The sequence below is a fragment of the Myxine glutinosa genome, chromosome 5 (genome assembly GCF_964187855.1).
Source record: "Myxine glutinosa chromosome 5, kmMyxGlut1.1, whole genome shotgun sequence".
Lineage (NCBI taxonomy): Eukaryota > Metazoa > Chordata > Myxini > Myxiniformes > Myxinidae > Myxine > Myxine glutinosa.
In genome coordinates, this window is record NC_136265.1 from 59,357,155 (window position 1) to 59,371,990 (window position 14,836).

The window sequence follows — 14,836 nt, forward strand, 5'->3', positions numbered from 1 at the left end:
GGAAGGATAAACCTTGCAAAAAATTGAAAATAAAAGGACAAACCTTCCTATCCATACAATGCCAAAACTTTGAGCCTTTAATTTTATTTTATTTTTCTCATCGTCGAAGGATTTTTTTCTTTTCAGATTTGATTGTGAAAGTGAAGGTTGAATCTGACTTTGAGGATGATTCAACGTCTCAAGAGAAAGGTCTGAACCACATCAACATTTTACTTGTTCCAGTTACGGATGTTTATGTGTGCATATACATTGTATAGATTGAGGTTATTCTCTGGCATTGTAATGGAGGCATTTTGAGGCAGATTTCTAAAACCTCCACGAATGACTGAACCAATGTTGTTTCACGACACTGCGTTACTTCTTATTGCCATTTACGTTCGACACGAAGATCGCCTAAAATGCAAGCCAAAACTGGTTGAAGGTCTGGGTCGAGTGACGAGGCAAAGGCGGGAAGATTTTTCTTTACAATTAAAAGGGTTTATTGATAATGTATTCAGGGAAAAAGATAGACAGGATGCTATAAATACATACTTTGGCCTAAACTTCTTAGATCTTTACTGGCAGGTCTTTCCTTTCTTTGCTTATGGGCTCTTCAACCTTAATAGAATCATCTGACCTTCGGCTTCTTGGTCTGGACATCTCCTCCAACCTCCTTTGCGATAAGTATATTTCTGGTATTGCTGAGAGTGGTTCCAAGCGAGTGGGTTGGTTCCAAGCGAGTTGGTTGCTTCCAAGCGAGTTGGTTGCTTCCAAGCGAGTTGGTTGGTTCCAAACGAGTTGGTTGGTTCCAAGCGAGTTGGTTGCTTCCAAGCGAGTTGATTGGTTCCAAGCGAGTTGGTTGCTTCCAAGCGAGTTGGTTGGTTCCAAGCGAGTTGGTTGCTTCCAAGCGAGTTGGTTGCTTCGAAGCGAGTTGGTTGCTTCCAAGCGAGTTGGTTGGTTCCAAACGAGTTGGTTGGTTCCAAACGAGTTGGTTGGTTCCAAGCGAGTTGGTTGCTTCCAAGCGAGTTGGTTGGTTCCAAACGAGTTGGTTGCTTCCAAGCGAGTTGGTTGCTTCCAAGCGAGTTGGTTGCTTCCAAGCGAGTTGGTTGCTTCCAAGCGAGTTGGTTGCTTCCAAGCGAGTTGGTTGCTTCAAAGCGAGTTGGTTGTCTTTATTGAGCACAGAGGGATTTACCTCCTGAGGCTGTTTTGTACCTGCATAAGCAGGGGCGTCGAGAGCCAGCACCAGGCAAACAACCTCGGGGCCCCCACCCCCACTCTATCTCTCTTTTATAACTTTGTAAGGAACTTTCTTTTATGAAGATCCTAAATTGGAGTAGCAACGAGGTCATAAATAAAGCAAAATCACAGGAGCCTTTTTAGCTCACAGTACAAGTGTTGGAAAGTAAATAAATAAAGTATTAACAAATCCATTGTGCAAGTTGAAGTTGATGCACCTCACACTTGTAGCAGAGTGCGGAACATGCAGTGTGGTCCAATTGTCCAAAGCATCATGAATGCTCCAGACAAACGGCCTGAAACAATTTATTTAATAAAATGCACACAAGGCCAAAATTATTATTTGTCCATGTCATTTACCTGAATATTTTACCGAGAAAAACAAATGGTCACTTTTATTTAGCCATATACAACAACAGCAACAACAACAACAACAACAACAACAACAACAGACATTTAAGGCCATTTTCCCTGCTAGAGCAGGGGTTAGCATTGCGGGCCCCATGACAATCTTCTCCATTTTGCCCTATTTTCTGCATCTCCCCTTGTTAACCCCCTTGCCCGCATTTCTTCTTCCACCACCTTTAGCCAAGTCTTTCTCGGTCTTCCCCATCCTCTACTTCCTCCTACATTCATTTCCATCACTCTTCTCAACCAGTCACTTTCATCCTTCCTCAACACATGACCAAACGATCTCAACCTGTTCCTCTTCACAGCATCAATCACAGGCTCTATTCCCATCATCTTTCGCAATTCATCATTTGTCTTCCTCTCTCTCAACGATACTCCACACATCCACCGAACCATTCGCATTTCCACCCTTTCCAGCCTTCGTTGCTGCTCTACGTTCATTACCCATGTCTCGCTCCCATAAATCATAACACTTCTCACACATGCGGGCAAGGGTTACCTTTCCCTTCAGCTTCAACGACACTCCCCTCCTCGTCAGGACACTCCCCTCCACACTTTTATTTAGCCGTATAATCGAAAATAAAGGAGATAGCGGAACGTTTGGACTGATCGAGTCAATTCACATCCTCGAATGTTGAACACAATTTCTCCATAAGATTGGCAAAAAAAATACGTGAGAAGATGATTCATGATTTTTTTTGTAAAAAGAGGATACTGAAGGAACTGCGCTCCAACGCGAGTCGAAAGAATTGACGCGACCAAAGACGGAATTCGTCCGAGTTGCTTTATTGAAACAAAACAGCTCAGGTATTCTGACAAGCCCGTTTATCGGGCAGCAATATATATATATACACATTTATGTCGGGAGGTTTGCCCGGCAAAAGCTATACCGGGCATGCCCGGGTGTCAAGGGCGAGCCTTGGAAAGGCGAGTCTGGACCTGCCCGGGCGTGTTTGGCTGTGGCCTGGCAAGTCGAGGCTGGGCGTGCCCGGGCGCTCTGGACGAGCACTGGAAAAGCGAGAGCGGGCATGCCCAGACGCTCTGGGCGAGCCCTGGAAAGGCGATAGCGGGCATGCCCGGACGCTCTGGGCGAGCCCTGAAAAGGCGATAGCGGGCATTCCCGGACGCTCTGGGCGAGCCCTGGAAAGGCGAGAGCGGGCATGCCCGGGAAAGACGAGACCGGGCGTGCCCGGGAGGTTCGGGCATGCCCGGGAGAGGCGCGTCTGGCCGTGTTCTGGCCGGTGCAAGGCGATTGTGTGCATCCAGCGGTAACCGCTACAATACAAACACATTTCTTTGTAACGCACATTTCTGGTTAATAACCATTTTCTGTAAAGTTTGAAACTGCACCATTAACAATTTTAAATGTTGTTTTGTTTCCAGCGAGAAACCCGGCAAAGAAAACAAAATAAGCTTCTGGATTTAAATGTAACGATGAGGAAATGAGGATGAGCTGATGAGGGGTTTCACTCCATTGTTTAAAAAAAACCTCGACGCCCCTGTGTATAAGATAACTATACGTCCCCTCATGGAGTACTGTTGCCACATTTGGGCTGGAGCACCAGCCCACCACTTATCTTTACTTGATAGACTCCAGAAAGGCAAGGTCAACCTGGTTGGTGCGGAGATGGGTTCAACTCCATATATTTTACAATCACCGCTCCGACTGTGCACATATTACCTTCAGCGTATCCCAACCAGATCCCTCCTTCAAGAGTAATTATATTTAACTCGAGCACGCAATCCATACTATTCTTACCACATTCATGCTGTGGAATTTTGCCCCTCCCCCCACCCCATCCCTTCCACATCACAATATTATGATAACTTGAGGTAAGAAATATGTTTTTTTTTTTGTTTTTTTTTGTATACTGAATCGAGGCTCGTGAAAGAGCTAACATTTACTTCACAAACAAATCAACCAGACAAACAAAATATATAAAAAGCGGGAGTGGAAAACAAGAAGGGGAGAGAAGGTGAAGCACACAAACACAACATTTGAGAGCAGGGAGATGTGTGGAAGGGAGAGGGCTTGGGGGGAGGAGGCATGGGAAGGGGGGGGGGTGGAGGGAGAAGTATAAAACACAAGGACACCAATGACTTCCAGGACAGAAGTTGGTATTTCAAAAAAGTGGAATTGGGGTGAAATTAGCGGGGGTAGAAAAGATCAAGGTTTTGGATGGGGGAAGATAAGAGATGGTGGTAAACAGCTGTTTTAAAGACCTGGAGGGTGGAGTGGGATTGAAGAGAGTGAGGGAGTTTGTTCCAGAGGCGGGAGAAAAGAGGAATGAAGGAGTGAAGGTGAGCAGAGAGTCTTGATTTTGGCAGTTTGACCATAAGAGGGTTGCAGGCAGATCTTGTGCGACCTGTAGGAATATTTGCGGGACAGAGCCCAGAGAGAGCTGGGGGGGCAAGGCCAGACAGGAGTCGGTAGAAGATGGAAAGACCACCAACCTGCCTGCAGTGAGTGAGTGAGAGGCCCTTGGAGTTAGCTTCATCACGGGAGATTCCAATGATTCTGAATGCTTTGGTTTCAACAGCGTGAAGACGAGCTAGGTGTGAGGCAGGAGCACCAGCCCAGAGGGGAGAGCAGTATTCCATTGAGCTGCGGATGAAAGCCTTGTATGTGGTGAGGAGCTCAGGTGTGCCAAGGAAGGACTTCGCACGACGGAGGATGCCCAGTCGGCGACTGGCTTTGGAGGCCAGATTTGAAATGTGGTTTTCCCAGGAAAGATCATGGCAGATAGTGAGACCCAAAAGCTTGAGTGACAGAACTTCTTGGAGAGGATTATTCAGAAAGTGGATGGGAGGGTTGTCCAGTCGGTCTTTTCGGAGAGACATCTCTCTTAAGAGTGAAATAATGAAATAAACAAGTAAACACAATGTGATGTGATCTATTGAGAGTCTGGCGTACCTTCGAGCAGCTGAGCAGATTTCCTAGGCTCCATGGGTGGAGAATCACACGGTTCCTGCTACAATGTACAATCACACGGTGTACAAGAGGAATCGAGAAAACAACAATTTAAAGAATGAATTTCCATGAATAAAGCAAAAAGGTGCGAAAATGATTTTCCCACCTTTTTGCCCGATGCTCTCTTGTGAAACTCAGGAATGGCAATGACTATAATCCAGGGGCAGTCAAAGAGAATAAGCCTGGTTATAGAGTGGGTTTGAGGGGTGGATCCACCTGCAGAAGTAGGAGTAAAAGCGTGATTATCAAAAGTGGCCCATTGTTTAACCAGGCCGTGGTTTATGTTTGAGAATTTGATTTTTAGCAACGAGCTAAAATCGTGTAAGAAATCGGAGATAATCGGAGATAATAAAGCGGAGATAATCCCAGGGCACAAATTAAGAGTTCAAATAATTATCATTATAAGGCAATGGAATGCAGACAGCTATTCTGCATCAGCGAGAACACCAAATTGTCATTTCATCATGCACTTCCTCTAATTTCAATTGCCCTCGTCCTTTGTTGACCTCTTTGGTTAAGTAGGAAAATGTGTTTTTCTGTTGGAGACCCCATGCATTTCTCCCCACTACTTAGAATGATTGTTTTGGTTTACATTTGTTTTTTTATCCCTCCATTTATTGTGATGAACTGTTGTCACATGGTTTGCAGGTGAAGCTCAAGTGGTGAAGTCAGAACCTTTCCAAAACAACCTTCTTCAGACATCCCAGGATGCTTTGAGCAATGATCATGTGAAGCAGGAACCATGTGATTCTCCACCCATGGAGCCTAGGAAATCTGCTCAGCTGCTCGAAGGTACGCCAGACTCTCAATAGATCACATCACATTGTGTTTACTTGTTTATTTCATTATTTCACTCTTAAATAATTTTGTTACAAACCTTGCAGAATAACGAGTCCATTTGAATTGTTTTCACTCAAATGGCTTGTTTCTGTGAACAAGACAGGGATACCTCTTTCATTTAAAATACACGTTGCTTATAAAATACACATATTCAAGATCATTGCATCACATCGGATCCATTTTAGATGATTTCAACCATTTCAAAATCCTACGATGTCACTTCGCAGTGTTGCAATTACTTCCACCAACTTTGGATGATTTCCTGTGGAAAATAGTTCAACATCTCAGTCATGTGACAATCTTGACCACATCTACGATCTCGTTATTTTGAAGCAAATCATTAAGCCTGGACCATATCCTTCCACATCTCTGATTATTTTGCAGTGTCGGAAATGAAGCTGCACACCATTTATTCAAGTATGTCCCTTATTCTCTGTGATCGTGCGGTTGTGTTGTTTTGAATTTATTGCAGCTGTTATAATCGTTATCTCAGCCACCAAAGGTGGAAGGAAGGAGGTTATGTTTTCACCACTGTCCATTTGTCTGTGAGCGGGATATCTGAGCTATGGACAGATTTGGACCAAGTTTGGTGGACAGGTTGGATGTGTGCCAAGAACAAATTGATTGGATTTTTGTGAAGACGCAGATCCGGATCTGAGAATTTTAAAATTGATTCTTCGTCTTTGAGATGTTGAACCAAAACCAATATATAGCATATTTCAAGAAGTTATGGATGGGTTATGACAAAAGTTGGTGGACATGTTGGGTCGGTGACAAGAACAAGCCGATTAGATATTGGTTAAGGTCCGGATGCTGATCCGGCCGGCCTATCAGTGGGATGCAAAACGTAAACTGTTCAGGCTGGTGGAGGTATGTGCTCTACCAAGTGCCTTTCTTGTTCAGCTTGTGTTGTGTATCCCACCATTCAGGTTCCTGATCAGATCGATTTCTGATGTCACCATCTCTCCTATTGATGACTTGCCTGCAACAATAACAGCATTCAGGAATTCCATTTTATTCAAGATTACTGTTTTACGATCACTATTTTGATATAAAATTATTCTTACCATTCCACAGACCATCTAATAGCACCGGAGGAGTTTGAGGTGTGGGGAGAGGGGTTGGGAGGGGGGCAGGAGGGGCAATGGCCCCACCTTGATTTGTTTTCAGCAACTTACAACTAAGATAAAAACATCCCGTATTTAAACGTGAGTAACAATAATGAACGTAAACTGTATTTGTAATTTCACGTACACTTTAACGACCCTAACAAACGGTAATTTTGGAAGTCTCACCGAGCTACCATTATTAATATTAAGCCCTTGCCCCCCTCCCCCCAAATAGAGAAGTCAAAGTATGCCTATATCTAGTTGTACTTATGAAAATTCCTCTGACCATTGATAGACAGTGGTTGTATCTCTCACAGGTTTTTTTCTTTCTTTCTTTCTTTGTTTTGTATGCAAAGTCGAGGTTTGTGGAAGAGCGACAACACTGAATAAATCAGGATGCAACAGAACAAAACAAGAGGAGAATGAGGGGGGAAACACCAACAGCACGGTTTGCCAGATAAAACAGAGGGAGACGTGAACAAAAAAGGGAAGTGGGGAGGAAAGAGGGGTCAGGGAGGATGCACAAGCACATGGTGGTCAATATGGATACAGAAGCAGATTCTCAGGAAGGAAAAACTGAAAATTTGGAAGAAGGTGGGATTTTTGGGTGGAGGGGTTAATGGGGGTAGAAAAGATCATGTTTTGGATGGTGGATAATCTGAGATGGTGATGAACAGTGGTCTTGTTTGTGTGTTTTAACTGAATCATTTGGCCAGTTCCAAAATTCTTCCATTTTTGAATCTGAACTGGACCCTCTTCCTCGAGGAGAAATGTTTAACTAATGACAATGTTCAAATTAATTTGAGAAATATTATCAAATATGGACAAACTGGTGTGAATTATTGCTTTTTGTGACTTGTCTTTTCAGAGAAACGAATGAAATTGGATTCTTGGTCCAACAGTTCCCAGTTGCTCAACGCACAAGTTTTCAATCGTCACATGACACAGACAGTTACTCAAGATACTGGTACATTTCACAGCATGTCTCGTAAATGTTGCACAGAGACCCTCAAGATTATACAAGGAATTAGGAAACTACACAAGTGTTCTGTGTGTGACAAATCATTTACAACGTTGTCAATTTTAAAACTACATAAAACAATCCATAAGGGAGAGAAGCCATTCAAGTGTTCTATTTGCAACAAGAAATTTTCTCGATCATCAAATTTGCAGATTCATCAAAGAACACACACAGGCGAGAAGCCTTTCAAGTGTTCTGTGTGTCTGAAAACCTTTATGCAAAAGTCATATTTGCACTTTCATCAAAGAATACACACAGGTGAAAAGCCACACAAGTGTTCTTCGTGTGCTAAAGCCTTTATTCGATCGATAGATTTACACATTCATCAAAGACGGCACACAGGAGAGAAGCCTCACAAGTGTTCCTTGTGTCCTCAAGCCTTTACTCGATCATCAAATTTAAGGAGTCATCAAAGAATACACACAGGAGAGAAGCCACACAAGTGTTCTGTGTGTCCTAAAGCCTTTACTCGATCATCAAATTTAAGGAGTCATCAAAGAATACACACAGGAGAGAAGCCACACAAGTGTTCTTTATGTCGTAAAGCCTTTTTTCAATCATCAGATTTAAGGAATCATCAAATAATACACACAGGAGAGAAGCCACACAAGTGTTCTGTGTGTCCTAAAGCCTTTATTCGATCATCAAATTTAAGGAGACATCAAATAATACACACAAGAAAGAAGCCCCACAAGTGCTCTGTGTGCAGCGAGGCATTTGCTTGTTCATCATATCTTTCTCAACATCAAAGAAGACACACAGAAGACATCTACTGCACGTGGACGATCTCAAACTAGAAAAGCGCGACTGAGGACATTCAAATGGAATTTGTTCTTGACAAATGCACCAAATGCGGATATCTTTCTGGAAAAACAAAAGGAACACACACTATCTCAGTAGATGGAAGTACAATACAGGAACTAGAAAAGGAAGCATCCTTCAAATACATCGGAATATAAGAAGACCTCCCCAGGTACAACACCAAAAAAGGCGGAAAATAATCAGCAAAGAGTACTTGCGCAGAATAACACTAATTCTGAAGTCATCCTTCTCTCCAATGAACAAAACCAAAGCTATAAACCAACTTGCAGTACCAGTATTCCAGTATAGCTGTGCAAATATAAACTGGAAACAATTTGAAATCAACAACTTAGACACCAAAACAAGGAAACTTCTAACTTTTCATAATCTATTAAACAAAAACAATGCATGCTGAGGTTTTACTTGCCAAGAATAGGAGGACGAGGTGGACTGATGTAGCTGAACCACGTGCACAGGACAGCATGTGTAGGACTAGCGGAGTATGTGAAAAGCTCAACAGACTATCGAATGAGATTTGTGCACGAACATGAAAACAACAAATCAGCAAAGGTACCGTAAATCCATTTGGAAACAAACTTCCAAAAACAGGTGCAAGTGAAGGATACTACACAGGAAAACAAAACAGAAACAAATACAGCCCCAATGATCGCAAAGAAGAAAAAGAAAACGACAAAAAGAAATATCAGCAGATATAATCTGACAAATGGGGGAATGCCAAAAGAGCAGGAAGATTCAAAGAAGAGTTTGACAGAACAGGTTTTCTTTTTTTTCTTCTTTTTTTTGTATACAGAATCGAGGCTCGTGAAAGAGCTAACATTTATCACAAAAACAAATCAAAGAGACAAACAAACAAAGTATATAAAAAGGGGAGCGGTAGACAAGATGGGGAGAGAAGGGGAAGCACATAAACACAACATTTGAGAGCAGGGACATCGGGAATGTGTGGGAGGGAGAGGGATTGGGGGAAGGCGGCGTGGGAAGGGGGGTGGGGGGTGGGAGAAGTATAAACACAAGTACACCAAGGACTTCCAGGAAAGAAGTTGGTATTTCAAAAAAGTGGATTTGGGGTGAAATTAGCGGGGGTAGAAAAGATCAAGGTTTTGGATGGGGGAAGACAAGAGATGGTGGTGAACAGCTGTTTTAATGACCTGGAGGGAGGAGTGGGATTGAAGAGAGTGAGGGAGTTTGTTCCAGAGGCGGGAGAAAAGAGGAATGAAGGAGTGAAGGTGAGCAGAGAGTCTTGATTTTGGCAGTTTAACCATAAGAGGGTTGCAGGCAGATCTTGTGCGACCTGTAGGAATATTTGGGGGACAGAGCCCAGAGAGAGCTGGAGGAGCAAGGCCGGAAAGGAGTCGGTAGAAGACAGAAAGACCACCAACCTGCCTGCGGTGAATAAGTGAAAGGCCCTTGGAGGTAGCTTCATCGCGGGAGATTCCAATGATTCTGAACGCTTTGGTTTCAACAGCGTGAAGACGAGCTAGGTGTGAGGCAGGAGCACCAGCCCAGAGGGGGGAACAATATTCCATTGAGCTGCAGATGAAAGCCTTATAAGTGGCGAGGAGCTCAGGTTTCCCAAGGAAGGACTTCGCACGACGGAGGATGCCCAGTCGGCGACTGGCTTTGGAGGCCAGATTTGAAATGTGGTTTTCTCAGGAAAGATCATGGCAGATAGTGAGACCCAAAAGCTTGAGTGACAGAACTTCTTGGAGAGGATTATTCAGAAAGTGGATGGGAGGGTTGTCCAGTCGGTCTTTTCGGAGAGACATCGTAAGAGTGTGAGATTTGTCAGGATTGAAAGACATGTTCCACTTGTTTGCCCAGTCTGTGATTTTGTCCAGGTCTGCAGAGAGCGAGGAGGCTGCAGACTGCCGATCTGAGGGATGAGGAATGGAGCGGTAGAGAGTGGAGTCATCAGCAAAGAGATAGAGAGGATTTTCAAGAGAGTCGGAGAGATCCGACTCTCTTGATGAAGACCAGAAAAAGCATAGGGCCCAGAATACTGCCTTGGGGAACTCCAGCCTGAACAGGATATTGACAAGGAAGGCTCATTTAAATGGCGAAGAAGAGGTCAAATAAATTGGGATGGAGAACAAGTCATCGTAAATACCCAACACCAGGGACACCACACTCATGGCTTTAAGAAAATGGAGGGATTGAACCAATCAGACAAATGCAGGATTTGTGGAGTAGAAACAGAAAGTACCAGTCACCTCTTTTGGGATGCAAAAAATGCATGTCGGAACAACTGTACACAGAAAGCCATGACAGCATCTATCGAGTAATCCACTGGCACATCTGCAAACATTTCAAGATTCCGGTCCCAGAACAATCATGGAAACACAAACCAAATTCGATCCTTGAAAAGGAACACATGGTGCTCACGCATGACAAGATGATCCCACCAAGTGGAGACATTGCATGCGGAGCATCGTGTCCAGAGATAGTGCTCAAACACAAAAAGTAAAAGTCAGCATTGTTGATTGAGGTTTCCATTCCCAATGACTTTGGACTAAATGCTTCAGAGACCAAGAAAATTATCAAATACCTGGAGCTGAAAAATAAGGTCAAGAGGAATTGGAAATTAAAGAAAGCTGAAATTGTCAGAGGCCTGTCACAGCCTGTCAGAGGTTCAGTGAAGATTATCAAAAGAGTCCTTGGAACAAAACAATGAGAATGAAGTTTCACAATCTGATTTATGAGTAAACAATCCTTTCCCAAAAAAGGAGGTGGAGATTTTGAGTTCTGGGAGACTTCGTCCCACCTCCTAAAATCCGCATATGGGGATAACAACCAATGAGAAAGTATGTCCAAGAGAAAATAGCAGGCAAAAAAAACCCCACAACAGCACTTTTTAAGGCCATTTTCCCTGTTGGAGCGGGCGTTCGCCTTGTGGGCCCAATGACAATCATCATGGTTCCCTTTTTGAGGCAATGTTTCTATGGCCAGATGCCCTTCCTGATGCCAACCCTTAAGTCGCCTCTTACGACACGCAGCAATATGGTGTACCTATTCTAAACCGGGGCACACACCAGCACGTTCATCCCAGCAAGCTGGTACTCAATTTGCCATCCTTGGAAGGATGACAGGCTGAGTCAACCCCCCTGGCGTGAATTCAGCGATCGACCGGGATTCAAACTCAGGATCGTCGGATCTCAAACCAGCACCATAACTGCTAAGCCAACACCAGGCTACTGAAAAAGAAAATGGTGGCAAACAATGCAAAAACAAGGGATGTGATAATCTGACCAGAAACAAAACACCACCTTGGAAACAGAGACTGGAGAAGCAGAGAGCCAACTGAGGAAGGAAACAGGACAACTAGAACAATTCAAGAAGGGAAACTGAAGTCCAAAGGTCAAGAAAAAACAAATCTGACAAATCAAAAAGATATCCAACATCAAAAATAATGGGTAGTACCATTGGCTGCCCATAGTAAGTTCCAAATACAACAAATAGGAGGAAAAATAAATAAACTATGATGACGCCAACAACAGAAGAAGTCAAAATCAACGGTTTGAAAACATCCTGAAAATGGTAGGCAGAGAACTAGGGAAACAAACAAAATCTGGCAAATCCCCCTGTGTTGCAAATGTGACAAATAAGAGGATCTTGGAAAAAATGCTGGAAAGGGATATACGAGACGAATGAGAACACAACAAGTACTCAATTGGATCCGAAACCTGGAAGAGAAGAAACAACATCTTGTGGAAATGTCCCCAGTAATAATTGATGCAGAAAAGATATGACAACAATGTGCAAAGATGGCAAACTTGAAAAGCCCTGGCCCAGATGGGATACCAAACATTTGGTTGAAGCAACTGTATGCTCTCCGCCCTCACTACGTTGTAGCATTTAACAAAATCATCAAAGGCGAACAGCCAATGGATCAATGGTTCAGAGAAGGCAAAGCGCTTCTCATTCCAAAATCTAATGAAACCCAACTACCCAAAAAGTATAAACCGATAACGTGCTTAAAAACAACATACAAACATTTAACAGGATTAATTAATCGATGAAATTTACAAACACCTCATGCAACAAGGAGTTTTAGAGGGAGAACAGAAATGATGAAAGAGAGGATGTGATGGAACGATAGACCATTTGTTATTAAACAAGACCATACGCAAAAACTCCACGCACCAACAAACCAACTTATTCACAGCCTGGATAGATTACAAAAAGCCTTTGATCGTGTTCCACATTCATGGATTATAAAATGCATGCAAGTATGCAAAATTAACCCCCAAATAGTCACACTGATAGAGAAAGCAATGACACTGAAATACAATGCTGATACTACCTCACTTGGAAGAAAAGATTGAAATCCAAGGGATAATGATATGACGTGGTATCTTACAAGGTGACAGCCTTTCCCCATCCTGTTTTTGTCTGGCTCTGGACCCAATGAGTAACCTCATCAATGACCAAGGACACGGATACAATCTAACGTGCAACAGAGAAATGACCAAATAACCTAGAAAGGTGACATCTGTTGTACATGGATGATCTAAAACTCTCCGCACAGAATGATAACAAATTGGCAGATCAACGCAAACTAGTAAAGGACAACTCGGAGGATATTTAAATGGAATTTGGTCTTGACAAATCCGCCAAATGCACATTTCTGTGGTAAAACAAAAATAACATTATATCGCAATTGATGAAAGCACAACTATACAGGAACTAAAAAACGAAGCATCCCACAAATACCTCAGAATAGAAGAAGGTAGCCAGGTACAACACAAAAAAAATGCGTAAAATAATTAATCGGCAAAGAGTAGATATGCAGAATAAGACTAATTCTGAAGTCATCCCTCTCTCCAATGAACAAAATCAAAGCTATAAACCAATTTGCAGTACCGGTATTCCAGTATAGCTGTGCAATTATAAACTGGACACAATCGGAGATCAACAACTTAGACACCAAAACAAGTTAAGGTCGAACGATTCGTAAGGTATTCTATAAACCAATGCATTCTGATGTTTTACTTGCCGAGACAAGGAGGAGGTGGTCTGATGGAGCTTAACCAAGTGCACAGAACAGCGTGTGTCGGACTAGCGGGGTTTATTCCACTGCGTATAAGGATTTCCTTCGAAGCATTTCATGAGAGAGGGAGGACAACGCATGATACTGATTACCCTGTGTTGTTTTAACATCTCTGTGCGTGCACGTATTTCATAATAATGATTCAACCAACCTGTGAATTGGTAGAGCTTGATTGAGGTTCGAGTTATTCCACCACAGGCGATTCATGAAAGTGTGGTGGTGTGCACAGTACCCAACACCAAAGTGGTTACCCAGGTCATCAAAGCAATGGAGAAGGCATTAAATTTGTGGATAGAAGACAATGCCCAGAGGAACATTCTTTGAAGCAGACATCGGATTTATGAAAAGGCAAAGCGAATGAACAATCGTCTGGCTGGCAGGGGTGGTGTTGAAAACACCGAGCGATGTGGGTTTGAGTGATGCGGGTACGAGTGGCTCCAGTCCCTTTCAAGCCAGCAGGGGATGGTTTGCCCACTTCAAGCAGTGGTACAATCTCCACAATGCGAAGCTCACAGGCAAATGTGCTTTCGCAGACCATTAGGATCAAAAATGTTTCCCTGCTCAACTCGTGTAGCTCATCCAGGAAAAACGGTACGTGCCAGAGCAGGTCTTCAATGCAGATGAGGCCATCCTGTTCTGGAAGAAAATGCCCACTCGGACTTTCATCTTGAAGCGAGAGAGAGAGGACAGCATCAGGCTTCAAGGCTGATGTTTTGGCCGTCATCTTTATGGATTGGTTCCACAACTGTTTTGGCCCTCAAGTGGAAAGGTACCTGGTAGATAAGAACCTCGCCTTCAAGGTTCTGCTGGTGTATAACACTCCTGTCCTCCTCAATGTGCTAAAGGTGGCTCATGCCAATGTTGAGGTGATCTTGTTGCCACCCACCCACCTACCCATCCCTAATGCAACTACTCGACCAAGATGTGATTTCAACGTTTAAAACGTATTACACCTGCCGCACCTTCCATCGCATCTTGGATGCCATTGAGCTCACCCCCTGAAGTTGATGTCAAGAAATGTTGGAAGGACTTCAACATCGTGCACTGTATCAGCACCATCAAGGACTCTGGATGAGGTCAAAGCCTCTACCATCAATGCTTGCTTGCATAATCTATGGCCACAGGCAGTCAACAACGTCAGAGGCTTTCCCGACGCCACAAAAGAGAGGCGGACAATTGCCGGATTGGCATGGGAGGTAGGAAGCGATGGCTTCAACGACATGTAGCCTGAGGAATTGGAGATAATCACCTCACATGGTGAGGAGCTGACTGAGGCAGCCATAATTAAGGCTTCTGAGGCACAGGAGGAGGAAGAGGGCTGTGACGAGCAGGAAAAGGTGGCGAGGCCCAACCTGGCCGTCAAGTTCCTCGCTGAGGATATGATATGATATCAGTCAGTC

General features: G+C 43.5%; 1 protein-coding gene across 7 annotated transcripts in view; it reads left to right on the plus strand.

The window, feature by feature from the left end:
* Positions 1–14,836, plus strand: part of LOC144888196 (uncharacterized) — a 153,047-nt gene that overhangs the window by 7,688 nt on the left and 130,523 nt on the right. For 3 of the 7 annotated variants that reach the window (XM_078778091.1, XM_078778093.1, XM_078778094.1), the window contains exons 2-3: positions 127–189; positions 5,246–5,389. In XM_078778091.1, the coding sequence (XP_078634217.1) occupies positions 127–189; positions 5,246–5,389 (207 nt within the window). Of the gene's footprint in view, positions 1–126; positions 190–5,245; positions 5,390–7,414; positions 9,336–14,836 lie in introns of those variants that run through there. The other 4 variants (XM_078778089.1, XM_078778090.1, XM_078778095.1 and 1 more) reach the window with 2 other exon arrangements.